Source organism: Aspergillus nomiae (genome assembly GCF_001204775.2).
Source record: "Aspergillus nomiae NRRL 13137 chromosome Unknown contig00003, whole genome shotgun sequence".
Classification (NCBI taxonomy): Eukaryota; Fungi; Ascomycota; class Eurotiomycetes; order Eurotiales; family Aspergillaceae; genus Aspergillus; species Aspergillus nomiae.
The window spans coordinates 305,458-331,239 of NW_015378058.1; the positions used below are offsets into that span (position 1 = coordinate 305,458).

At 50.6% G+C, this 25,782-nt stretch overlaps 12 protein-coding genes across 12 annotated transcripts; 6 read left to right on the forward strand and 6 right to left on the reverse strand.

Annotated features, from left to right (window-relative positions):
• Nucleotides 1-240: 240 nt before the first annotated feature.
• ANOM_000501 (uncharacterized protein) lies at nucleotides 241-1,636 on the reverse strand (the record flags this gene model as incomplete). The annotated part of the gene is made up of 2 exons (XM_015545759.1): nucleotides 241-1,114; nucleotides 1,176-1,636. 2 exons carry the CDS (start codon nucleotides 1,634-1,636, stop codon nucleotides 241-243), a joined length of 1,335 nt encoding a protein of 444 aa, XP_015412265.1.
• A 1,825-nt stretch (nucleotides 1,637-3,461) lies between these two features.
• GbpA lies at nucleotides 3,462-6,949 on the forward strand (the record flags this gene model as incomplete). The annotated part of the gene is made up of 5 exons (XM_015545760.1): nucleotides 3,462-3,499; nucleotides 3,893-4,377; nucleotides 4,440-5,360; nucleotides 5,411-6,124; nucleotides 6,180-6,949. The coding sequence occupies 5 exons, from the start codon at nucleotides 3,462-3,464 to the stop codon at nucleotides 6,947-6,949; spliced, it is 2,928 nt and encodes a 975-aa protein (XP_015412262.1).
• Nucleotides 6,950-8,602: 1,653 nt separating this feature from the next.
• Nucleotides 8,603-9,298, forward strand: ANOM_000503 (uncharacterized protein; the record flags this gene model as incomplete). The annotated part of the gene is made up of 1 exon (XM_015545761.1): nucleotides 8,603-9,298. One exon carries the CDS (start codon nucleotides 8,603-8,605, stop codon nucleotides 9,296-9,298), a length of 696 nt encoding a protein of 231 aa, XP_015412263.1.
• A 666-nt stretch (nucleotides 9,299-9,964) lies between these two features.
• On the reverse strand, nucleotides 9,965-11,282 carry ANOM_000504 (O-methyltransferase; the record flags this gene model as incomplete). Its single annotated transcript, XM_015545762.1, has 3 exons — nucleotides 9,965-10,483; nucleotides 10,537-11,034; nucleotides 11,091-11,282. 3 exons carry the CDS (start codon nucleotides 11,280-11,282, stop codon nucleotides 9,965-9,967), a joined length of 1,209 nt encoding a protein of 402 aa, XP_015412260.1.
• A 297-nt stretch (nucleotides 11,283-11,579) lies between these two features.
• On the reverse strand, nucleotides 11,580-12,848 carry ANOM_000505 (uncharacterized protein; the record flags this gene model as incomplete). Its single annotated transcript, XM_015545763.1, has 3 exons — nucleotides 11,580-11,735; nucleotides 11,786-12,209; nucleotides 12,268-12,848. The coding sequence occupies 3 exons, from the start codon at nucleotides 12,846-12,848 to the stop codon at nucleotides 11,580-11,582; spliced, it is 1,161 nt and encodes a 386-aa protein (XP_015412261.1).
• Nucleotides 12,849-13,559: 711 nt separating this feature from the next.
• Nucleotides 13,560-14,002, reverse strand: ANOM_000506 (uncharacterized protein; the record flags this gene model as incomplete). The annotated part of the gene is made up of 3 exons (XM_015545764.1): nucleotides 13,560-13,652; nucleotides 13,710-13,802; nucleotides 13,862-14,002. 3 exons carry the CDS (start codon nucleotides 14,000-14,002, stop codon nucleotides 13,560-13,562), a joined length of 327 nt encoding a protein of 108 aa, XP_015412258.1.
• Nucleotides 14,003-14,944: 942 nt separating this feature from the next.
• Nucleotides 14,945-15,754, forward strand: ANOM_000507 (SDR family NAD(P)-dependent oxidoreductase; the record flags this gene model as incomplete). Its single annotated transcript, XM_015545765.1, has 1 exon — nucleotides 14,945-15,754. The coding sequence occupies one exon, from the start codon at nucleotides 14,945-14,947 to the stop codon at nucleotides 15,752-15,754; it is 810 nt and encodes a 269-aa protein (XP_015412259.1).
• Nucleotides 15,755-16,190: 436 nt separating this feature from the next.
• Nucleotides 16,191-16,659, forward strand: ANOM_000508 (Dabb family protein; the record flags this gene model as incomplete). The annotated part of the gene is made up of 4 exons (XM_015545766.1): nucleotides 16,191-16,209; nucleotides 16,258-16,315; nucleotides 16,379-16,486; nucleotides 16,545-16,659. 4 exons carry the CDS (start codon nucleotides 16,191-16,193, stop codon nucleotides 16,657-16,659), a joined length of 300 nt encoding a protein of 99 aa, XP_015412266.1.
• A 391-nt stretch (nucleotides 16,660-17,050) lies between these two features.
• On the forward strand, nucleotides 17,051-18,969 carry ilv3C (putative dihydroxy-acid dehydratase; the record flags this gene model as incomplete). Its single annotated transcript, XM_015545767.1, has 3 exons — nucleotides 17,051-17,462; nucleotides 17,516-17,727; nucleotides 17,782-18,969. 3 exons carry the CDS (start codon nucleotides 17,051-17,053, stop codon nucleotides 18,967-18,969), a joined length of 1,812 nt encoding a protein of 603 aa, XP_015412267.1.
• Nucleotides 18,970-19,306: 337 nt separating this feature from the next.
• ANOM_000510 (uncharacterized protein) lies at nucleotides 19,307-22,311 on the reverse strand (the record flags this gene model as incomplete). Its single annotated transcript, XM_015545768.1, has 3 exons — nucleotides 19,307-20,644; nucleotides 21,409-21,865; nucleotides 21,917-22,311. 3 exons carry the CDS (start codon nucleotides 22,309-22,311, stop codon nucleotides 19,307-19,309), a joined length of 2,190 nt encoding a protein of 729 aa, XP_015412311.1.
• A 456-nt stretch (nucleotides 22,312-22,767) lies between these two features.
• ANOM_000511 (uncharacterized protein) lies at nucleotides 22,768-23,837 on the reverse strand (the record flags this gene model as incomplete). Its single annotated transcript, XM_015545769.1, has 2 exons — nucleotides 22,768-23,591; nucleotides 23,651-23,837. The coding sequence occupies 2 exons, from the start codon at nucleotides 23,835-23,837 to the stop codon at nucleotides 22,768-22,770; spliced, it is 1,011 nt and encodes a 336-aa protein (XP_015412310.1).
• An 811-nt stretch (nucleotides 23,838-24,648) lies between these two features.
• Nucleotides 24,649-25,590, forward strand: ANOM_000512 (uncharacterized protein; the record flags this gene model as incomplete). The annotated part of the gene is made up of 1 exon (XM_015545770.1): nucleotides 24,649-25,590. The coding sequence occupies one exon, from the start codon at nucleotides 24,649-24,651 to the stop codon at nucleotides 25,588-25,590; it is 942 nt and encodes a 313-aa protein (XP_015412361.1).
• Between the last annotated feature and the right edge of the window lie 192 nt (nucleotides 25,591-25,782).

Below are 25,782 nucleotides of genomic sequence, written 5' to 3' on the forward strand. Positions count from 1 at the left end.
AGAAGATGTTTTTTACATTATGTCATTGAGAATTATCAACGACAATAGAAAGATTATTAATTTCCATCATATGCCTTCTACTACCATTCTGAACTATCGAGAAACACTCGTTCTTATTCCAGTGATGCGATGGCTTGGAAAAGCAGACCGCCTACCGGAAGGATTTGCTTTTGCCGGCAAGGAACTGCCAGAATTGAGTAGGCGGTGGAACAGAATGCACGTGTCACAGCGCGAATGATGTCATTGATCAGGTTCACTCTCAATCAAAGTTGTCCACTTCATCAAAAACGCCTCCACGTCATCTGTATCTCTCGTCTTTACATAGCCTCCCCTGGGAAAACCACCTGGCCTTTTCGGGTAGATTTCAACTGCCGCACTCCCTGTCGCGCACCGGGGCATTGGCCTTGATGGTTCTGAAAAGGGGGGTCGAGGCAATGGGGGTATTTCTGCAGTGATTTCATGAGCTCCGACCGGTTGTTGCACATAACTAAATGGGTTGGATGGCTGTTGGAATGGTGCAGACTCGATATACTGCTTCTTCCGCTTGATGCTTATATTTTCATTGATTCGTGACCTCAACCGGTCAACAGAGCCCTGTTCATAGCCACTTTCTGAAGTTGAAGCAACGTAATCCACATTTGTACGCCTGCTTCTTATTGCCCGCTGGTCGAATTTGGAAAAAGTCACGGCATACTCTTTGCAGAGTATAGAATATTGTTCCCAGAACCACGGTGCAACTCGCTGACCATGACGAGCTTCGCAGTGGCTAATTTCCGAGTAATAGCATTGTAGAATGTCGTCTATCATTCGACGATATTGATCATATTCGATTTTAGACTGATAGGCGTCAATCTCGGACAGGACTTTCTTCACTAAGGCGTCGTACTCTCGCAGCTGCGACGACAGTAATTTGTTCGTTAATGGAGCATCATCGCATGCAAATGTCATGGTAAGAGAGGCCGGTAGCTGGGATTCGTTCGGCTGGTTATCCGTAACTTTGGCAGACTCCAAGGCCTTTGTCAAACGTTCAAATTGAGTTTCGTACGTTTTCTTCTCCCCGACAAGTGTGCGAATCAGCTCTCGCTGCTCCTCGAGGACGCTCGATTCTGCTCGACTAGCCAAATTGGTCCATTATTATGCCAAGCTCGTCGCATTTCGACCAGGGAAATTCTTACCTACGCAGCTGGCCAGCATACATGATTACGTTAAGCATCAGAAGCATGGTTGACTTCAGGCGCTCCAAGTTGACTCTGAGAACCTCCAGGTCTTCCTCAATACACAGGAACCCGACCTTTCTTGCTGCCTTCTGGAGAAGGCCTTTCGTGGCTTTCTGGTCGGGATAATCCACCGCATCGCTGATCCGTTGGAACACCTTTCTACATTCTCCTAGCACTTGTTGGGCGGTAGCAAATGCCTCTATAGAATAGAGTTTAGCATCCTCATCCTGTCGGAGGCTGTCGCCTAATTGACGTAGAACATTACACGTCAAGGCAACATCACTGGAGAGGCTTTGGATGCGCTGGTCTGTGTCTTTGAGTCTGCGGCAGAATGTATAGAGCTTAATTGAGAGATGCGTGCCAAGTTCTACGACTTGGAGAATGCTGGCAGCAACACCGATGACTTCTAGTCCGGACATAGCATAGCCTCCGTCGTTGGAATCAATCAGTTTGGAAGGTGAAGTGGGAGAGAACAAGCGTATCCGATTTGGTTGCTGAGTGCAGGTGAGGCTGTGCTCCTTGTCGCCTCGTGATCGACACGCAATGATTGGTGCAAGTGGTCGAAATTGTGCAGCCAATCATTGCAGACCGAACGGTGTTATTTTAGGATATGCCCTGAAAACCTGAAGTTGACAGCAACCTCTAAGAGATATGACCGATGCACTATACATATCCACGGGGTATTACTCGATGGGGACTATGGGGAGGAAGAAAACTGCTCGATTGAGTTCTCGGCATCGGTTTGACAGCATTGGAACTTTAGAGATGAGGAGGCCAGCTTGGTCATAGGTCGCATCGTATCAGTATCTCGAAACTAGTTCATACTGACATATTGCCGTAGCTTAGATTGACGCAAAGGAATTGAGCGATAGCGAGAGACGCTTATTCTTACAACACTAATCGTTGAGAAGCGGTTCTCTATCAAACCCTTGGGACGTACAGCGGCTATCGCGAAGGTGCCCAAATAGTTCGAGGGTAAACGGTGATGCGCTGTTAACTCGAGGAAATCAGGAGTCTCCGGGAAACATTGACCGGAGTAAAAGGACTATCTATGACGATTTTAACTCTGATGTAGTGACCTGGGCTATGGCATTCTCTTTGTTGTTGGCTAATATGCATTGCTGTCGTAAAGCGTACACCGACTGGGTATGCACTTTTGTGAAGGAGGTAGTATCACCCAACAAACGGCCCGAAAGTTTCCCAGCGGCCCGAGCTTATCGCCTTAGATGTTGGATACCCCTCGTTGGATTGTCAGGCACAACGAAAGAGGGGGGATGAGGCAACGTGGTTGTCCATCTGGAGTGATGCGGTGACAAACATGCCCGAGGACTATGCCGATGGCATCGTCGTCATAGGACATTCGGATGTCGGGAAAGCCATCCCCGGCCGATTCAAAATTCCATTGAGAAGGAGAAACCAAAAAGAAGTGATAATGGTGGAGCCCAAATGCCGGTCAACTCTGCAGGTGAATGGTGGGCTTCTGTGAGTCACACGCTTTGTTTCCTGAATTGGGGCCTGCTCATAACAAGGAAAATATTTTCTGCAGATGACACCAACACAGACCAGCTAAACTGTACCAGTACCCCTGAGAAGGAGGGGTTGTAGTGGACCATGCTCTGGTGGGTTGCATGGTATCTTCCGCGAGTGGTATAGTTTGTATAGGATAGTGCCAGTCTGCGTGGTCGTGATCTCTGCCACAGCAACCCAAAGTCCCTCAGCAAATGAGTCATTGCTGTTGAATCTGACGTCTCTTATTGGTGGAGAAGTTGGTAATATTTTTTTCCCTACCTAACCAGCCACTTCCTTTCGTTATGGTTGCCGGTTGTTTGTTGTTCAAGGGTGTTAGGCAGCTGGAAAATATTCCTAAAATGCTAGAAATTCCGTGAGTGGTCACGGGCCACGGACCACAGGATTATTAAGCCGGACGATGTGGTGTGCGCTCATTGGACACGAAGCACCTGACCGCGGACTATACTATTCTGGGCGACCAGCAGGCCATCTCGTCCATTCAATCTGGAACTAAAGCATGCCTGATGATTGACGATGCCTAAGAACGAGAAAGTACAGGCAGGTTTATGCACCTTATCCATGGTTTGGCTCCTTGCTCATGCTGTCATAGGTTGTCTGATTTGAGTAGTCCAACGCCTCAGGGGAATCAGAGTAGAGCTTTCAGGGGAGCGTTTCAGCATTGTTTCAGGTCTCAGGGCTTAGTTTCTTCAATGATGCCTACCCTAAGAACCTGACATGATCGGAACCCCAGACAACTCAGACGCTTTGACGCGGTACGCGAACGATAACTGGACTGGGTGCATTTCATGTGAAATGGGACCCACCGGGAGTCGATCTCCACTCGACGATTCCAGAGATCTTTTAGTGACGCTTTAGTGTGAGGCGTGGTGCTGCCAAAGAGCGGTGAATTCGCTTCGTCTCTGATCTGTCATCTCATCATAGGTCTATTGCCACTGTCGCTTGTTCGCCTGCCTCTCATGCCTTACCGCGCCTGCTATTCTCGTGCACGCATGGCAATTATCGTGGAACAACCGGAGATTTTTCATTCCCAAAGACAATGATCGCAAGAGATGTGTCTGATAAAAGGGGGCCCAGTAGCCATGGGCTGCGAGGGGGAACTAGAACCAACTTTTCTACTATTATCCTATTCTATCCTCTCTACAAAGACACTTGAATGTTGAGAGCGACAGTTCGCAAGATCGTTACCTTTACCGTACCTCCCTTATACTACTTTATGCTGTCAACGTTACGAGGCTTCCTCTCGCAGTTGTGTCCGTGCCGCAAGATGGAGTGCAGGCAAAATACTTCCCGCTTCCCGTCGCTCTTGACGAGCTTATGGGGCCCTCGACGGTCGCAACAGTCCCTCTCCGTTTCCACATCGACACAGACTCAGACACAAACCCGCGCGCGCCGGCACCAAAGATTGATATCGCATCCACATTACAGAAGAAACGGTCTGCCGAACAAGATCGAGTGAGTCGTGAGACCGCTCAAAAAGAGTTGGTGGGCGAAATTGAGAATCTAGTGGGACTGGAGAACGTCAAGCGCCAGCTGCTTGGGGTGCAGAACTGGGTGCAGATCTGCCGTCGACATGGTCGAGAACCTCGCAATGAGTGGTACAACATAGTGTTCCAAGGGAACCCAGGCACAGGTGAGTTTATCTCCATTGGTCACAATTGGTGAGCTCAGATACTAATCATATTGATTCCGTAGGCAAGTCTACCGTTGCCCGAATCTACGCCAAGATGCTCTACGCCATCGGCATCTCCGACTCCAACACCATCAAAGAGACATCTGGTCGAGACCTTGCCATCAAGGGCCCTCAGGGCGCCCAGAAGCTAGTCAAAGAGATGGCCAACTCCGAATCTCCTTCCGCACCGACAGCCGGTGTCTTGATCGTGGACAATCCTCACGCCTTGATGCCCTCCAAGCTCGAATCCCATAAGGAGATCCTTGACTGCCTTCTTCAGGCTATGGAACGGAAGACCGGGCGGATCATTGTCGTCTTCATTGGCCATGGCCCCGATATGGAGACCTTTCTCAATGAGAACCCCCGAGTGCAGCGCCGGATGTGTAGTACCGTGAACTTTGCGGACTTCGACCGCCATGAGCTTCTTCGGCTCTTAGGACGCCGCATCACGGAGGAATACGGCGGAAAAATGCAGGCCGAAGGCGGGCTCGACGGCCAGTACATGCAGGCTGCGGCTCGCCGACTTGCCCGCAGTCGCGGTGAAGGATTCACCAACATCTATGCCGTGCGGCAGCTTGTGGAGACCATCGCACACCGCCAAGCTGAGTGCCTGATGGAGCAGCAGGACATCGGAATGGAGGATGTAGATTACTTCTTCTTTTCCAAGGATGATATTCTGGGACCCAACCCGTCCGACATCCGGTCCCAGAGCGCCGCATGGACATCTCTGCAGTCATTCGTGGGGCAGGAGCCCGTCAAGGCCTCTGTCCGTGAGGTCTTCGGCACGGTGGAGGAGAACTACTGGCGGGAGGTTAAGAACCAGAAGCGGTTGTTGGTGCGAGTGAACCGTGTGTTCGCTGGTCCACCGGGCACGGGCAAAACCACTGCAGCGAAGCTGTACGCGCAGATCCTTGCGGATCTCGGTCTCCTCAGCAATGGCGAAGGTGAGTAACGTTGAAGCCTTAGATATTACCAGTAGCTAATTGTGCGGCAGTGACTGTCAAACCACTCTCGGCGTTTAATAACCTCTCTGATACTGACGGCATCCTCTCTTCGACGGTCGGAAAAGCTCTGATCATCGACATGGACACCCCGGAGACCGATGACAATGACTTCAAAGTCTCCGATAGTGTGCTGGATATGCTCATCAAAGAGCTGTCTGCGAACGGGGAGAATCGCTGCACCATTCTCGTCGGCTCCGACCATGCCGTTGACACACTGCTCCCAGAACTCAGGGAGGCGTCAAGGATGCTCGAACACCAAGTGGTTCGATTCCAGCCGCTCACCCGAGAGCAGATGGAGGAGCTCTTCCAGGCAAAATTGCAAGAGCAAGATGTGGATGCTACTCCTGAAGCCTTCCAAGCGGCCATGGATATCCTTGAGAGCGCCCGGATGCGCAAAGATTTTGACAACGCACGCGGGATTGAGCGTCTTCTGACGGCTGCCAACCGCAATTTCGACCAGAGGCGTTCTCGTGCGCCCGACGAGCCTTTGTCACAACGTGTGCTCGAGCCCGAGTACTTCAACGCCGACCTGGTGGGCGGTAAGGCCGCTCTGGCATTCCGGGAAGAACTGCGTCACTCGATCGTCCCTGACGACATTATCTCTGTGTTGAAACGGTATCACAATGAGATGAAGATCGCCTGGTTTCAGGGCCATGACCCCAGAGCACGAGTCCCGTGCACACTCGTTTTCAAGGGCGCCAGTGGTAAGCTATTTCTACTGCTTCGAGTGGAAGACAATTTGTTGACTGACCGTGACAGGAACTGGAAAGAAGACTGTCGCCCGCCATCTAAGCGCCTTGTACTACAAGATGGGGGTCTTGAAGACTTCTGCCATGGTTGAATGCTCGGTGTCTGATCTCGTTACCACGAGTGTCAGTCACACATCGATCCGGACTCGATCGCAGCTGGAGCGCGGACGCGGCAAGCTGCTGTATGTTGAGGATGCCCATCGATTGGGGGACAACGAATACACCATCCAGGCGATGGACGAGCTCATCTACCTGCTGCCTAAGCTCTCCCAAGAAATGGTTGTCGTTCTCGCAGGTCCTTCTCAGGAATTAGACCACCTGCTCGCCAATCGACCTCGCCTGGCAAGCCTCTTCCAGGAAGAAATTCCCTTCCGCAATCCAACTCCTCGTGAATGTCTCCGCCTGTTGGACCGACGGCTCGAGGAGGAAGGTGTCCAGGGTCCTCGCCTGTTCCTGACCGACCCGCGCGAGGTAACTCACCGGGAGTTCACCCGAGCCATTCAGATTCTCTCCATGTTCCCCTGCTGGGGTAACGCCCGCGATATTGGGCTTCTTGCTCGGTGGATGGTGTCCGTTGCTGTCAAGGATATGCCGCTGGACGGCATGACTGTCCCCGAGGTCCGCCTGACCGACGAACAGGCGATGGCCTGCATGATCAAATTGTTTAACCTGAAGCGCGACCGCCTTCGTTTCAACCAAGATCCCAAGGCCAGGACTCTTCCTCGCATCCTCTCTCAGCCACGGAGCACAGAACGTGGCGGTGTTCGATTTCCCGTTTGACACAGCTGACGATCGGTACTCTGACTTGACCGTTTCTATGCTTTCCTTTTCTATGTTCGTCCTATTGATGCTCATTTAAGATGTATCAACATGCTTTTGTGATCCAGCCACACAGATTGACTATGACATTGGCTTTTTGTTTTTAGAACTATCATGACTGGCGTTGGGGATTATGTTTTGAGCGATGACCTTCACTGAAGTTTCCTGTGTATATTTCCTTTGTTTCGGTTGATCTCCTGTTCCGCTTTATATTCCACGAACGGTGTTTGCATTGCATGATTCCAACCACGTACTACCTTGCATTGTTTGTTCGATTCCTATGAAAATATATGTATTGCTTCAAGTCTGGTACTTGTGCTCAATATCACATCTATATCTGAGGTCTTTTCTCCTTTCAGTGTCTCCATATTTTTCCTCCTCCACCTGTCATGTATAACGCTGCATCTGCCTTGCATAGAAGAGATTCACATACCATGGATTACCATTCACCCTCCATAGATAGAATGAATTCATTAACAACGCACAATTCGACGTTCACCTCCTCGTAACCTTAATTAGGCTTCAGAGCGATCTACAGCCGAAATGAACCTTGTTATGTCCTGGACGATCCGAGCATCCATGGTCTAGTTTCTATTTATAACGAGTCGGAAGTAAGGACGAGCGACTCCCTTGCAGCAAGACGCAACCCCGCAAAGGTGTCTACGTAGTTCTGCATACGAGGGGTCACTGAGGTGATTTAACCGTGTTCTTGCTTCTATTGTACTTATGCGATCGTTATGGATCGAGATGGCCCATCACCGAATTTTCGCCATAACACCCCACTAACTAGACCAGTGAACTCCAAGTACTCCTTGGCCATATTTACGGCTGCTGTTGCTCCCAAAGTCTCTCACTCGACACGTTGTAGGGCGGTCGCAAGAGTTTGGAGTAGCTTTGCATATGCAAGGCCGTGATGTATGATTGCTAGTTGGCCACTCGTCTCTTCTTGTTTTGATTTGTTCTTGGGACGTGAGGGGGATGGTTCGTGGGCATATATTTGATATCCACGTACTGTCGATTGCCTCTACTGAATAACATTGGGCAGAGCTCCATATTTTACACCCCAAGGCTAGGGAACGGTAAATTGGGCACTGAAAATGGGTACTCTTCACGCCAGTTTAAGCGTCCTATTGACCAGAACCTTAGTCACTGTGTTCTGCACAGGTCACTTGGATCTCGATGCCTGAGGATCAGCAATCGTTCCTGTCTGTGGAAGGCACGATGAAGTACCATGACCCGAAGAATCACAGAGTGCCTCGGTCATCTTGATGTCAACAAATGCTGGTCGCTGCTGGTCGCTGTTTGAATACAGAGCTCTTCATCTGTTCAAAAATGTCTGAGCCTACATTCCACACCTTCGCGCTGGTAGTTTTTGGAGGCGGGTGTTGGACACGACCATAGCAACGGACTTCGTGATGACCGCGAAGAAGTTCATGGCAGACGGGCTGTATCCGACATGTCTCTCAGGAACCCATCTTTATGATATCACAAATATGTATGGGCCGTTTCCATTCGGGCGAGAGGATTTGCGAGAGAGGGTCCCTATTTACGATAGCCAGGAGGCCATGAGGGCCATTCTATCGTCTAGAGGCCCACGGCCTCAAATCACACATCATGGACGGGATCAGAAATGTCTCCAACCAGGTAGGCCCTGGCGATCGCATTACAGTTGTTCTGATAGGGCATGGTACCCAGAGAGACGGCGCTGTCACGCTTTATCCTCAGCACGCAAAACAGGAGTTTCTGTCCAAAGCTGAGATGATTGCCGCGCTCTCTGTCTTGCCGCCTGATGTCCGTCTCCTGATCGTCAACGAGGCCTGTTACTCCGGCACGTGGACCATGATAGCCCCGGAGGTAGGCACCCAGCGAGATGTGCTTGTCGAGACAGCAGCCACCCTCGGCGAGCAGTCCTGGAGCTATACCTCGGGCTCCGGCCGAAACCGGTGCTCTTTATTCGGAGCAGCGTTTGTGGAGGAGCTTACCACCCAGCATCACAGTCGAATAGTCGACGAGATGCGCTATGTTGGGCCTGACCAGATCACCTCTGCACCGCTGGTGATCTCCAGCCGCGCTCTTCTGTCCCACAATATCTCGCATTTCATCCTCGCACCAAAAATTGCGGCTGCGATCACGAATGTGGCTTCTGCTCCGGATCGTCATGAGGAATTTCTGCAATCACAGACTTCTGCCCGGACTTTTTGGAGAAGACTTCGTCGCAGGATGAGTTTAGAACGAGAACCAGCGTGGAGAAAGAGGTGCTTGGGTTTCTGGCTTAGTTTGTGTGTTTCTCGCTCTCCTTTCCGTTGCTAGCCTTATGTGATTCTCTAGTGAGCTGATTGTCAGTGGAGCGCTTCTGTGTATCTTATAAGCAACAAATGTGGGGAGGGGCAGGTTATAGATCTGCTTAATTTAGTTTAATTTGGGGCAGTGCAGAACGAGGAATCCACTTGATCCCAAATAGCCTGGTTATCGATGCAAAGGGTAGTAGCGGTGCTTTTCTGCCATCCACATCGTCCTTTTCTTTCATGATGCTACCAGGAGGTTGAGATAGTGATATTTGAACATGTGTTTCATGAGTATACATTTGCAACCCGCCATTTGCATATCCTGGCATTCGCCAAGAGTGCATTCGGTGTTGATCAGGGTCAGTTGCCGGAAGATTTGTCTTCGAGGAAAGCATTCTGCCAGGATTTGGAGAAGCGGGGGCTACTTGACCTACTATCATCAGCTGAACCTAAGCAGATTGGATTCACTTTCGAGTGGTATAGGCACAGCTCCTGAAGCAGGAAAAGAGACATACACCACCTGGAGATATACATTGGACTAAGCTATGCTAACTTAATGTATCTTTTCGAACCGTAACATATCAAGGTCGCTTCCGCGGAAAGGTGGTTGCATGCAGTATCATGTAGCGCTGTAGACCCTAGCCACAATTCACACGTGGCGACGGTTGCTTTGACGTTACGGCCACGACAATCATGCTCTCTTCTTCAGTTCCATGAAGGAGTCCGCGCTGCCGGCTGGGTGCACGCAACCCACAATTTCCAAGGGTGGGTCGATGGACATAAACAACGCGTCCCAGTCCTCGTAGGATCTCTCTTTGCTTCCGAACTGAATCATCATCTGCATGTCTAATGCTCTCATGACTCGCTCGCGCTGCCAAGATGCAGTTCCAGGGCTTTGAAGAATTTGCTCTGCCACGACGATGGATGCTCCTGGCTTCATGCTCACAGCAAGAGCCTGCAGAATGGCGCGACAATCATTGTCATTCCAGTCGTGTAGAATGTGTCGCAGGAGGAACACATCCGCCTCGTGACCTAATGCCGACTGGGGTTTGAAAAATGAGTGCGGCAAGAAGACGACCCTGGACTTCAAGTGGCGAGGGATATTGCCATCGGCACTATCCTTCAGCTTGAGATTGTCCTCCACGATCACAGCTAAAGTAGGATACTCTTCTGCGAGCCTTATTCCGACGAATCCATCTGCACCGCCAACCTATGATTATTAGAAACCTATAGGAGGGTTTAACTGGACACATCAATACTCACATCCACGACAATGGCTTTTCCCAGCTTCTCCCAGGCGAAGCCCTTCAGAACGTAACTCACATCATGGGCCCCACCACTGGTAATTAATGCCATGTATTTCCCGTAATTTTCGATCAGTTCCGGTCTTTTGGAGGCAGACGTCCACCACGTATCCTCAGTATTATGTGCTATCTGATATGGGCACTTGTGTTCTCTGTCGCTGTCTTTCAACCAGTCCAGAAGCCTGACCATGGACGGTAAACAAACGTCAAGCTGGTAAGTAAGCAGCGGTGACAGCCGTGGTATCTCCCGGGAAACATCTGTCTGCGCAACACAGTCTGGCTCCGGTTCGCTGAATGCACCGTAGGTCATGGCCTGTCGCAAGATCCGGCGTAGAATGTCCACAGGCAGCCCGCACTTATGGGCGAGTTCAGACATAGCAATGCTTCCACTAAGAGGAACGATGGACGCGATCCGGTAATGGTTGATGACCTGCAAGGATGCAAGATTCTGTCTGTCCTTTGTACATCGGGTTAGCCAAGGACTATTCATGGTGTGAGAAAGCGGCTTGTTACAATCAGTGCCATCTCTTTGAGCATCTCTGCAGGACTCGTAACAAGAGCCAGCATCCTACGACATGCCTCGATCACGTTGGCACGGGCGTTGCATGCATGTTTTGAAGACTCATCCTGAAGCATGGGGATCGATTGTGAGATGGAGTTTGCCAGCTCCAGGAGGCTGGAAGAGGAAGAAGGAACAGGTGCCATGACGCTATTCCATCTGCCAAAAGCGAATGAAGGTGAGGTGGAAGGTGAAAAGAAAGAGGAGACAGAAGATGGGAGAACAAAGTGAAATGGGAGGGGAAAGTGAAGTGAATGAAAGATTGGATGGTCACTGACATCACGTTGGCCGCATAGCCCTTTCACAAACTTCTTTATCTGGCACCAGGTCCAGAATACCTACATCCCATTCACCCATCCTCTAGCCATCACGCTACTTTCCCCATTCTCTAGGAAGGCTACAAACAACACCAAAAAAGATGCATCGTACTATTCGGAATATATCTATTGGCTATAGCTACTGGAAATTGTGGAGAGGAGCTGTTCCGTATAGGAGGTGCGAATATATTGCATGACGCGACGGAGCCTCAAGGCTAGAGAAGCAATGCCACGTTCATCCATGGTTTGGCCTTCAAGAACTGAAAAGGGGCCCCAAACCCGCTAAAAAGATCAGCTGGAGGACAGATACCACGCACATGGCAGATGCTTACCACTTCAGAGAGCTGCTGCGATGCGCCCGCAACGCCGTAGATAATATAGAACTTCCAATCTTCTCCAAGGACAGTGCAACCGACGATCGGCGGAGGAGATACGTGGGTACCACCTTGGTGTTGACTGGAATATGCCCAGGACATCAAGCCGGTCAACCAAACCGACAGCTGTACCTGGGCCTCGATCAAATTTCCATCCAGTGGTTTGACCTCCACACCTAGCCCAAGTAGCCTTTTTCCGGTATGTGGATGGTCGATATGGCTCAGGTCCCGACCGAAGACATCGATTCCCACGCGCTCGTATTCCTCTTTCCATGATTCCTTCGGTAGCCCCACGACTAGATCGATTTTTCGATTGAATGTATCCTTCGCAGTATATCGCGGCAGGTATTTGGAATAGACCGATTCCGTTTGTTTATAGGGACTATCAGTACCGATGCAGTCTACTCCGCAGAGTAGATTTGGGATAGATCATAGCATACACACTCCAAGACTCCAAAGGAAGATCGTCGATTGCCGCTTCCAGCAACGGTCGAACGACATCCATCACCCAAGACCCCTCACTCCGAAGCTCGGTAGCACAGCGAGACGATGCTGATGATATCTTCTTAACTATGTCCGTACTTGCTTGCCATGGTGTGCTATCATCCGATGTGAGAAAGCTCAACAAGCTCTTGGCCTCTATACACCCGGGGTCTGCGCTACCGTGCACAAAAACCACCTTCGGCGACGCCGTTGCTAGTTGAGCCTTCACGCGGGTAGGGCTAGATGAGCGTCGGCTCGATGTCGACTGTGTAAGAGATGGGGCCAGCGAGATGTCATCCCGAAATGGCCCTAAACTAGGCCTTACGTTACCCGAGCTTTCTCGTTGCGGTCTCTTTTGCGGGGCGGACTGCACTATTGGGGGGTCTGGATAGCTCCGCTTTCGTTGCTCTGTTTCAACGTTTTCTAGCCAAGAGAGCCACGCACGGTTGGCATCGGAGCTCGCGGTACTACTGGACTGCAGCTCTGTCGATACAGTGTCGATCCATCGCTCAATAGAATCATTCGCGTTGTGCTCCATACGCAGTAGCAAAAAGGGTGGAGAAGTGACGTATGGAAGAACTGCGCATAAGGTAAACTAGATCGATACTGACGGCTGGGTCTGAGGTTGCTAGGGTAACGATCGACACGTGCTTACACTTCTTCTTGCATACTTCATATCTGAAAAGAGCAAGAAGGGAAAGCTGGCTCATAGGTAAGTAAGTTGGGTGATATATAACATGTCCAGTCATAAAACATCACAACTGCCAAGTACTGAGTCACTTAGTGAAGAAACTGGGTATCAAGACTGGTGATCCATTCAGGCGTTTCAAGAGGCCTCCTTAGAAACCCATCCGATCAAGGTAGGTTATACTCTCAAAGAGAGTCGGTGAGTCTCATGGTTATACCATGCTGAGTACTGTCTTGAGTCTTCATTCAAGCTGAGCTAGTACCCCCCGAGTCGATGCACAACAAGGAGGATTATATTAAGGTCAACCGCCTTGTCCATCTTACCTTTAATAATTAATATACAAGAGCTAAACACTATCAGGATCTGTATGTATGCAGATATACGCAAGGTGGTTCCATTAATTCAGCATGGTGTGCGAACATTGTACGTGGGGGTAACAATTTTAGCAATCTATCAACATCGCCAGAATGCCCTGACATTGTCTTCCCTCCCAGACACCTCAAATATGATCATGAAGGCTGAAAATATGGCCTTCTCGTCCACCGCAAAGCCGTGCTCTGGTTAGTATAGATGACAATTCACGTTGATCACGCTGGGCTTCTGCTCATCCCCTGGTCCCCATCGGATACTGCATGGATCGTCATCTTTTGTACACTAGATACCAGTTGTAATATCAGCAATATGATATCATAGCCTCAGTGGTGTCCTTACCGGCTTGTCTGTATCACATTTCCGCCGAAGATTTCCCTTCTTGCGCCGTCGATCCACACGGCATTGGCCGGCGTTTCCACCCATTTTGCAGTACTTGATATAGTTAGCCGGATGCAAAATGATTTGAAATGTGTCCTTCGTCGCTGACTAACCCCTGTCTCGATCATGTACATAGGGTCCACACCATTCTGAGGATCGCCTCGCAATGGCGGCAGTTTCCTGTTGGGATAGGTGGGTTGCACTGCAACGCTAGAGCCAAGAAACAGCAAGGTGAGAAGGATGACAGAATGCATGGTAGTCTGTGTGCTTCTTCAACAAGGACCTAGAGGTTAAAGAGCATAAGATGATAGCAATAATGGTGTGCCTGATCTCGTTAGGAAAGATAATATGATGCGAGAGGAAAAGGCTCTTTATATACCTTAGTTTCAAGCGTTGATAGTAATTATTCTTCTTGATGGCCCATATAGGTCCATATCTTCCGGTCTGCCCATAATCTTCTTTGCATGATCATGCTTGGATAGTTTGTCATGAGCATAAGATAAATCCTGTCGGGCGCAGCAGGCTCCTGAAGTTCTTTGTCGCTCTAGGACATGTTGAGATAGCCAACCCACACTGGAGAGCGTGATACAGGGGTGCCCGAGATCCCGTGTCATGGAGAGGACATGCTTGCGACAATATGACTGCCGCGCACAGGCCGTGAGCTGCCGTTATCGAGGAGGTCTCCGTGCACCGAGCCCTGGTCCTTCCCCTTAGACGCTCTGACTAGGGCCTCGACTGGTGGGCCACCTGGTGTTACATAGGACTTCTCCAATAGAGCCCCTGACAAAGGGACGGGCACATCGCTAGAACCCCTATGTCAGTGTTACTCTAGCCAAGTGACATGGCAGAGACACTCACATCTTGGCAGAGCAGGGCGGCGCTGTACCGACCGAGGCGGATAAATCCCGGGTTTCTTCCTGAGTAGTCCACCTTACTCTGAATCTAAAATGCCATCGAAGGGGAAGTATTAGGTCTGGGCTCATATCTATAGTGCTTCACGGTCTCCCGAGATCTAGTATGATATGCGGAAGTTCCGCTCCGCGAACGGAGTGGACCCGCGACAAATGTACATCGAGAGTAGCGATGAACAGTATTAAACTTAGACAATGCCATGGGCACTTGATATTTCTTTCCATTTATTAGCTCCGGCCAATTCATTGTTCTCGTTGTTCTGTGATATCTTCCAATAATCAGAAATGCTGAGGCTCGACGGAAAAGTTGTGCTCATTACTGGGCTGGGCCAAACTACCGCAGATGGATGGGGGATTGGGGCAGCGATCGCAATGAAACTCGCCCAGCAGGGGGCAATAATCTTCGGCGGGAATCGCACGTTGGCCTCGGCGCAAAGGACCAAAACGCGGATTGAAAGAGAGGGCGGCGTGTGTGATGTCCAGGAAACCGACGTTACCAATTCGGCATCCGTGAAGGCTTTGGTAGACAGCTGTCTGCAGCGACATGGCCGCATTGATATCTTGGTCAATAATGTGGGCAAGTCGGAGCCTGGATGTCCCGCAGACATGAGTGAACAAGTCTGGGATCAGCAGGTCGATTTGAATCTGAAAAGCATATACTTGACCTGTCACTATGTCCTACCCATCATGGAACAGCAAGAGACGGGCGGCTCAGTTGTCAATGTTTCCAGCATTGCGGGGCTACGATATATTGGAAAACCTCAAGTCGCCTACTCGGCTACCAAGGCGGCCATCATGCAATTCACCAAGGCCACGGCCGTGATCTATGCGCCAAAGAACGTCCGACTGAACACGGTAGTGCCTGGGTTGATCTATACGCCATATACCCAAGCGCTCGCCAAACGATATGCTCCAGGAGGAAACGAGGAGGAATATATGAAGATGCGTGACGCACAGGTTCCTATGGGACGGATGGGTGACGCTTGGGATGTGGCCCACGCCGCCCTGTTCCTGGTCTCTGATGAGGCGCGGTATATAACGGGACAGGAGGTTGTGGTGGATGGAGGAATCACATCGTCTACAGGGAGAGCATAATCCTTTTTGAAATATCCAGTCGGGTATAGATAGGTAGTGAATTTGCAATTGGTCTTGATTTGTATCTGGAGTCGTCTGAACAGTGTAAACGCTATGACCGATATATGTTGGGTCACGATGGCTTCCGTGCCCGAGGGTTCTACACATGTAGCCCACCCATGACTCCTTGTTGATGTTAAGCTAGCTGACCATAGCGCGAAAGGCAAAGGCTCAAGGCAATGAATAGCAGCGATCCTATCTCTATCATATTCAAAGATCCCCAATTGTGGAGTGGGTCAAGGGAGAGCATCCGTTCGGACCAGAACCGTGGGTCTGCCTCCGAAGCCCATAGATGTTGAAGCATTTATACCTTCTCAGATCGAAAGTTATAACAAAGACCAAGCTACTCCGTGCTACCCTCAAAGACTACAGAAAGTGTACATTCGATTTCACCAATATGACGCTCGTTCACATTGGTGAGTTATGCGCCTTGGTACCACGGTCCCCCTAACAGCTTCATGCAGTCCTCTTCAAATTCCGCTCCAATGTCAGCGAGGAGCACAAGCAGACCTTTGTCACAGAGTAGAAGAAATTAAAGCATCTATCATGTGTCAAAGCCGGATGCCTGCTTGTTGGAGGCCCTAGCGTCACAGACCCCATTGAACGCAGCAAGGGGTTCCAGATCGCGCCTGTGAGCTACCACGAGAATCGGGAAGTGCTGGCGGAATATCAGGCGAGTGATGAGCACCGCCGGTACGTATCTATTCAAGGTTCTACTGAATTGACGTCTAGAGGCTGACCTCACTAGCAGGGTAACCTTGACGTACATGTTCCCTTACAAGGAGGATTTGGTCCGGTTTGACTTTGAAGTGGACGAAGAAGATGAATATATGTGTCAATTTCCTTTATCTAGCCTAGGGACATAAAGGTATGATGTAGTGTTGCTTGTTCCGTGTAATCCATGGAGGATTTAATTGGTATCAGAGGACAGAATGGCTGTAGAGAAGGCGAGAGCGGGAGTTGAAGAGAATGACGACCACCCGTCACTTTCGAGTTTTCTGGCCTATGCGCTGCCAGTCGCTATATCATTATAGTTGAGGGGACCATGAGATAGCCCTTTTTTGGACCAAGCACCGCTCAGACAGTACGAAGCTGTGGCTGGGAATTCTACAGAAAGTCGGATCTCTTCCGCGTTTGAGACTGCGGGGAACATCCGAGAAAACCGTCGGCCCGAGCACGTTATTAAGGGCTGGATGATGCCTTTCGATACACCAGAAATTGACAATAATTACTATTCTTTTTACACGAAGGACTAGCATGGAGGCTCACAGCACAGTGAACGAAGACTACAATCTTCAGCAGCCAGTGGTTTCCACTACCGGGTTGCGACAAGGACTGACCTCCTATGGAGATGCCCACTTTTCCCTCTTCTTGCGCAAGGTATTTATCAAGGCCTTGGGATATTCGGAAGATGCCCTCTCTCGTCCAATTATTGGCATCATCAATACCGGCTCTGGCTTCAATCCGTGTCATGGAAACACGCCGCAGCTCATTGAAGCAGCCAAACGAGGTATCCATCTAAATGGTGGCATCGCCATTGACTTTCCCACCATCAGTTTGCATGAATCATTTTCACACCCGACGAGCATGTTTCTCCGAAACTTGATGAGCATGGACACCGAGGAGATGATTCGTGCGCAGCCTGTTGATGCGTGCATTATGATCGGAGGTAGGAACTACGTGCGCCACTCGTTCAAGTACATTCATGTTGATACCAGATAGGTTGCGACAAGACGGTGCCGGCCCAGATTATGGGAGGTATCTCCGCCAACAAGCCAGTCCTACCGCTTTTGACAGGGCCTATGATGCCAGGAAGTCATCAAGGACAGCGGATTGGCGCATGCACCGACTGTAGAAACAACTGGGCATCATACCGTGCCGGGACTATTGACATGGAAGAGATTGCGGCTGTCAATGAAGAACTGGCCCCAACGGTTGGTTTTCAGCTACCGATCACTGATGTACGCAACTGACATCTCGTGGAATAGATTGGCACCTGCGGTGTGATGGGTACCGCCAGCACTATGGCTTGCATCACGGCCGCCCTAGGCTTGATCCCCCTACAGGGAGCCTCGGCCCCGGCCGTGTCTGCGGCGCGGCTTCGCATCGCAGAGCAAACGGGTGCGAATGCTGTGGCTGCGGCTGAAGGTCGACGATCGCCGCAGACAATTCTATCGGCTGAATCGTTCTATAACGCCGCAGTTGTGCTGCAAGCGATCGGAGGCTCCACCAACGCCATGGTCCACCTGATGGCGATAATCAACCGCCATCCCGACATTAGCGGGTCTATAACTCTCCAGACGTTGGACGAGATCGGCCGTACCACCCCGCTTCTTGTTGATCTGAAGCCCAGCGGCGACAACTATATGACCGATTTTCACAACGCTGGGGGCATGCTGTGCCTTCTGCATCGTCTACGACCGCTCCTCCGCCTTTCAGCACAGACTATCACAGGGGAAACCCTGGGCGAAGTATTGGATCGTAGCCCGTTCCGAGACTTTGAGTACTCTCGAAATATTATCCGTACTTTGTCCAATCCTTTGCACCCTTGCTCGTCCTTAGTGGTTGTTGAGGGCAACATCGCACCACACGGGGCCGTGATCAAGGCCTCCGCCTCTAAAGACAAGCGTCTTCTCCGCCATACAGGACCTGCAGTTGTTTTCGAGAATCCCCGTGACCTTTCCCTCCGTCTCGATAGTCCTGAACTCGACGTGACAGCCGACTCAGTACTGGTGCTGAAAGGCATCGGTCCAATTGGAAACCCTGGAATGCCTGAGGCTGGGATGATTCCCATCCCACGCAAGCTAGCGGCCCAAGGAGTGACAGATATGCTTCGGATTTCAGATGGGCGGATGTCAGGGACAGCAGGAGGGACGATTGTTCTACATGTCTCGCCCGAATCCGCGGTTCCAGACTCACCATTTGGTGTTATTGAGACCGGCGATACAATCGTGTGTGATGTTGAGAATCGCGTTATTCGCTTGGACATCTCCGACGAAGAGCTGCAAAGCAGAATTGCACAGCGCCGGCGATTAATGTCGGAAGATGAGTCTTCCACCTGGAATGAGAGGCGGACCAGACGAGGATATCGGGGTCTCTACGAGCGGGAGGTGAACCAGGCGCATGAGGGTGCGGATTTCCACTTCCTTACCGCAAGAGGGCCTAATTGCCAATAGTAATTTGGACAATTGCCTCCTATTCGGGTATCTGTGATGGTTACATCTTAGGTAAATACCTCAATTGAAGATAGTCTCCCGATGGGATGAGCCCCAATCACGCTCTTGTTTCTGTATACACACGGTTGTAGGCGCGGAACCGTTTTAGGGTGAACCTTTGTACGAATCTGAGTATCGCAAATGAAGAACGTTTTATTGAAAATATGTAGGTGCTTTCCAGGCTCTAGAACACCCACAAGACTGGGTTAAGCCATATAATGACTATTCGCAGGAATATATATCAGTCAATAATATGAACTGCCAACAATGGAACTGGTGGAATCATGACTACTCTATTCTACCCAACCCTGTCGCAAACTCCGATGAACGACGATGTTACTCCCCCAAGGAATAATCGGCCGGAGATCGGGTCATGTATCGCCGTTGTTGTAGTTGGCAGGACCCTTGCTTCACCATCCTCGACGACCTTGACAACTTCGTACGCGTCCTCGGGGGCGTGACTACCCTGTTTCCTCCGGATCATGAGCACCGTCGATGGTGCCGGGGTACCATAGGGATCAGCCCAGGCCTTCCAAAACTTGGCTGCATCTGGGAAACCTCCCCCGAATACATTGCCCTCTGCATCGATAGACAGGTTATCAACGCTCATGGTAAGCGGAACCTCAGCAATTTGGACGAGTCGATTATCGTCCGTGAGCCTGTTGACCCCGAGGGTACCCTTGGCAGAGTGCGCAACATAGACATGGCCCGATGAAGGGTCCCTGGTGATACCATTGGGTAAGTAACAGTCGTCCGTCGTGGCGATGTGGCATTTCCCAGTATCCGTCCGGCAGTAGGCGATGCTGCCATCGCCAAAGAGAAAGCTCAGGTCTCGGAGAGCGCCGACTTTGGTGCTGTGATCATTGGTCACCAGGAAATCTCCCTTGTCATCATCTATTACCACCAGATTGTTTGGGGAGATGATGGCGTCGCTGACGATGGTCTTAACGTGCTCCAAATGATCCGTGCTGCGGGCATTGCCGAGGTCCAAATCGTAGACGTCGATGGTCGAGTTGGCCCCCACGTGCGTTGCGTCTGACAGAGACTCCCCCGTGGCAGTGTCGATGGGAAGCCGATGGTTGATCAGCCAGAATCGAAGTCGGCGACCGTGGTCAATCCGCCTCACGTCAAAGCCATGCAGGTGCAATTGTTGGTTGTTTGCTCCCTCACGGAAACCCAGTGCATGTACCCCGTACAAGCCGTCGGAGCCCGGTTCATCGATGTCTAGCACGCTGATGTGATCGGAGCCGCCGGCTGCGGCCAGCCCTGCGAGGTCGTAGGTGTTTCCACCGGGGCTCCAAGCCTTGCGCGCGGCTGGGCTGGAGCAAGCAGCATAGAGCTTGCGGTTCGTGGAATCCAGCCAGAGGTCCTCGCAACTCTCCAAAAGTGGGTGCTGGATGCGCTGGCAGCGATAACCTGGGAAGTCTTCGAGAGGCTGAACCACTCGACCGATTCCCAGCATGAGGACGACGGCATCATGTAAGTAGATTTTGTAGAATCCGATGGTGATGGCTAGAATGAGAACCACCAAGCTCGAGCGGAGCCAGCCATGGTTGATAGGTATCCTCGGTGTCGACGAGGGAGTAATCCTGAACTGGACTGAGCGAGTTGGCTTAGCTAGGATGGAGGGCTTGCCCTTAAAAGCCTCGTGAAAAAAATGGGCCGGAATCTCACTGCAGTTGACAAATTGAATAGGAAGAAGGTAATGCTATTGTGTTATGGAGGGTCGAATAAGAGTCTACGAATCCACCAGAACACTGCCACCTCGAACTGACAAACCCACCTCGTATCTATGCCAATGACTGTACAGTGTAGGGTCGAATTCCCCACAGCTCCACATTGATACACGATGTAACCAATCAAAACATCTAGCCGATGGATACTATTCTGACGGACCATTATCCTTACAATTGGGGGCCACAAAGGTACGATTGTGGGACGGCAGAAGAAGGCAAGCCTTGAGAGTTTGGGCTTTAGGCCGACTTCTGGTTTTATTCGCAGAGAACAGATATCGGAGACTGTAGCCAACCACTAAGAGATACTTTCTAACAGTGACTCTCATTCAGCTGTAGGATGGCGTAATATAAGCATTAAATCGGTTTGATGTAGCCCGCCGATTAAAATGTAGGATAGTAATCTTCCCGTTTTCCAATGTAAAGCACATCAACGAGGGCTCGAGTATGACGGTATGACCAGAAACACCTCGGCACCCAACAATATATCTGGACGATTGACCCGCATGGGGTATTGCGTTGGCAAAGTAGAAGATTCCTGATACCTGAAAGGGCCTTTACCTCAGTGTAGACAAATCGAGAACCACTTTTTGAGAGCTCTCATTCTATCAGCTTCCGTATCCAGCGACTCTATCACTCTGGTCCTCCCTCCCATATTCAACTTCACCTCGTTATTGACTAATATGATCTTCCCTGCGATATGCACTTCATCTGGTCCGGCTGGAATTTGAACAAGGGTCTCTTGATTCTCAAGGATTCTTCTCTCTTCACCGTGCCTAATAAACTTTACCGCGACAGCCAGCTCCCTCTGAAGAAACTCCCAGGCTGCAAATCGATTGATCACTTCAAAGTCCTCCTCGAAAAACTCAAGGTCGGGATAACAGTAAAAGGAGTTCCATTCCTTGTCCACACCGTTGCGACACTGGTAAATCCAGTGCTTTCGCTTTCTCTGTGACTCTTTGGAGATGTGGTCGTACAGCAAACGGGCTTCTTGCGTCCCAAGGGTTGTGATTGCTTCTCCAGACACGAGCGGAATTGGGCGGGTTGGGCCGTCGCCGCCAAATCCAACATCGAGATGATATCGGACTCCAGAGGGGAGCCGGACGATATTCGCCATGTGGACCCTGAACATAGTCAACGAAGAAAGTTCTCGTTGCTCTGCGTTTAGTGCCTACCATCCTCGATAATCCCCCTGCGGTATGCCATTCACCCGGTCTCGATTTCTTGCTCCTACCATGTACACATCAAATCCCAGACCGCGGAGGATGTGGTGGAAAAATATGTTGACTTCCAGACAATATCCCCCGCGGCCAGTGGGACCGGTTTCCCCAGTTCCCATCATTTTGGAATAGAGGGTGTCAGGGTCGATATCTGCCTGACGGGCAGCGGAGTAGTGGACGGATAGATTTTCAAAGGGAAACCGAGTGATTTGACATCGGAATAGGACGGTGAGCGCTGCTTCATCTTTGGGAAAGAGGTGAGGTGTTTCTACGTAGGCATGATACTTGGACGGGAGGGAGAGATACGACAGGTACTTTTGTACCTGAACCATGGAGTATGCGGAGGTCATTTCGGAGCGATTGATAATATGCACGTCGGGGGAATGGTTTAATTAGAAAGATGGGCGAGGAAGTCCTAGATGCTATCTTGCTTACTTTTGGGGTTGATATACTTACAGTGTGTAACCGGACCGAGTCTATGAGTCACTGTCGGTGAGGCATGTCGCAGGCTGCCAACAAAGAAGATATTTTAAATCAAGCACTTTCTGAAAGCGCCCATTGATGTCGCCTTTTATTCTAAACAAATACCCCTACTCTATACTTGGGTACAAATAGTATCGCACTGCTATTTGGATTGCCTTATTTACGCCTTTCATGTGATTGTGCCAGCCCTGCGTCGCCAGCTGGGATGCCCGGATTGCTTCTCGACATGTCACTATTCATACGTAGCTATGTGTAAAGAAGCTGCCGGCAATGTCGATCGAATTTACCAGGCACAAGAACCAGTGAAGGCTAGGCATACAGCCTTATTGGACAGCATCAAACACCTCCGTAACAAACGCCAAAGCTCTGTCGTATGCCTGGACTGATCCCTTCGCAGGACCCGGCGGCATTCCCGATTGAAAGTCCACCAACCCGTGCGGCCCATTGTCTACAAGCAGCAGTTCGGTCTTGACCCCAAGTTGCTTTAACTGCTTATAGTGATGCTTACTCTCTTGGTCAGGGACGACTTCGTCGGCAGTTCCATGCACCAACACGGATGGAGGGTAGTTTTCCGTCACGAACAACTGGAGGAACGCCGGCTTCAGGTCCTCCGGAATCGCTGCAGCTCGCTCTGCATAATCCAACCTATTCAGCTCCGCACCCAAGCCAGGGCGACCAAGGCAGCCATCGAGGAACGTGCCGTCCAGCTCCCACCGGACAGTCAGAGCGAATCGGTTAGACATGAGACCCGTCTCTGGCGAGTCATCGCTCACAACCGCCTTGTCGGCAAGCAACCCAGGGACCTCGTTGAGATCAACGAACTTGGCGAAAGACGTGGCCGGCCGACCGGCAGTCCAGTGATCTAACAGCCAGTCGCCTGCCGATCCATAGCCCGTTAGAAGAACTGCTGGCTTCGGAGTGGCGTACACACACGCCGCACGGGCAGAATAGGCGCCAGCGGAGAAGCCGGTCACTGCTATCCGACTTGTGTCGAGCGAGATGGGCTTTGGTAGCGTCGTTTGAAAGCCTTCGCTGGCGAGGAAGCTGAAAAGAGCTTTTGCATCCTCGATCTGATCGAGGGCGGTGCATGGGTGGCAAAGTCGGTAATCGGCAGCAATGAAGATGTAGCCTTTTGCTTGGCAGTGGTCTGTCACGCTGCACGTTAGTCGTGTGAAAGTCCTTCAGGTTGCTTGCAGATCAACTCACCGTATAACCAGTGTGGGAAACCTATACCCCGACGCGAGCCAGCTGTCATTCCACCGCCGTGGTAATAGATCACCGCTGGCAGACATCCTTCTTCTCGAGAGGGCATATAATAGTCTAGCTTAATGTCATGTCCGTCTACAGTTGAATAGACTAATGTCCTGCCTCCGGCCGGTAGGGTTGGCAACATGATTGACTTGGGATGGGCTGGTATATTGTCGGATCAAGATGGTGTGCACACAGTGAGGAGTTCTTGGATGCGAGCTAGTTGATCTATTGAGACTGAGGCAATCGAGGTGGATCGACAGTATTCAGTCTTCTAGCTTCATCCGGCAGAAGTTATTGCCGCTTGCCCCCCACCGGTACTTCATCTCGGAGATAATCATCCTCAACCCTGGGCTGAAGGTACGATTGTGCTGTGATGGATTTGTTCTAGCTAGAAGTCAAGAGGGCCAAGACCTCATGCAGAACAAGACCATAACAGTATCAAGGCACGTAGACACACAAATAGGCTCATGTTGGAGCAGGAACGCAGTCTGACTTCCCTTGTCCATCACCTTTCAAGGATAGACTACCAAAGGACCCACATATTTGAGCTTTAGCAATTCGCACTTACCATCAAGAGAAATCCACTGTCTGGGAGATCCCTTGCGTCTGATTGGATGAAGGTCCAATGTGGAGTTGAGCCGGTGTATGTTCGTTGCTTGTTGGCATGGCATTGCTTGGTACTTTGGATACGATTTGAATAGACGTTCGGATAATGAACCTCTGCGTAGATACTCATCTGCATCTGATTGACTGCGAAGCTATCCAATACTAGTATAAATCAGCTAAGGCTCACTCCTATGATGCACCGTGCTGTATGACGTTTTAGCACAGCCTCCCAAGGCTGAATGAGTCACTGATCCTACAAAAGCATCCTCAACTGCCATTCCGTAGGCACCGCGGCATTCACGAAGATATTAAAGATACTGAAGATACTAAAGATATATCTGCACACAATGGATATTCCAGAAGACTTCCTCCAAGCTCCTCTCCCTCCGACCGCGACCATCAAGAAGCTCGACTTCACTAAAACGACTCCTCCCATCCCCGCGTACAAGAACCATTTCGCCGCCATAATCAATAACGTTTTGACCCCAGCTGAATGCAACCAGCTCCTTCAACTCGCCGAGCAATCCATAACACCCCAAGGTACAACTAACCCAAACCCAGAGAGAACTCCCTGGGACCGCGCCCTCCTGAACGTCGGCAACGGGCAACAAATTAACGCCCCCGGCTTCCGTAACTGCGGGCGTATCTTATATGATTCACCAGAAATTGCAGATAGATTACTCAATCGACTCTTGCCATTTCTACGCGAGTGCGATATTGTCCAAATCTTCAACCAGCCCCTGGTGACAGGGGCTGGGCCGGCGACTCGCGGCGAGACTTTTAAGCTGACACGGCTGAACGAGAAGCTACGGTTTTTGAAATACACGGGTGGGGAATACTTTCGTGCGCATACTGATGGGTGCTACGTGACCCCGGATGAGCGAGAGAGGTCACTGTTCACAGTGCATTTGTATTTGAATGGCGAGGGAGAGCAGGACGAGGCTGCACTCCAGAGCGCGATCGTGAGACGGGAACGAGTCGATGCTCGTGGTAATGATGGTAGTTCTGATTGGGGAGTGGTATTTGCAGATGAAGATAAGGATGAGGGTATGGAGTCAGAGGAAGAGGACGAAAGCCTTGATGATGGAAAAGAGCAACCCCTACTCGGTGGTGCCACCTCATTTAGACTTGAGTCTTTCGCTGGGGAACGGGTGGTCAGAGTGTTTCCAAAGGCAGGCTCGGTACTGGTCTTTCAGCAGAGAGGGCTGTGCCATGCTGGGGATGATGTGTTTCGGGGTGTGAAGTATACCATGCGGTCCGATGTGATGTATGAGAAGGTCGAGAGTTGAATCCAGACCTGAGCTTTGTTAGTATCTCCATAAACCTAAGGCCCAATATTGAATCACACCAAGAACCGCTACATCCGATTGGTGGACAATGGAAAGTTTCTTCACCGGGCAGAAGAGACCTGACTTGTTATTGAGATTGTTCTTACTTTTCGCCTACTTATACTAGAAACGTGGGTATTGGGTGGGTTAAGA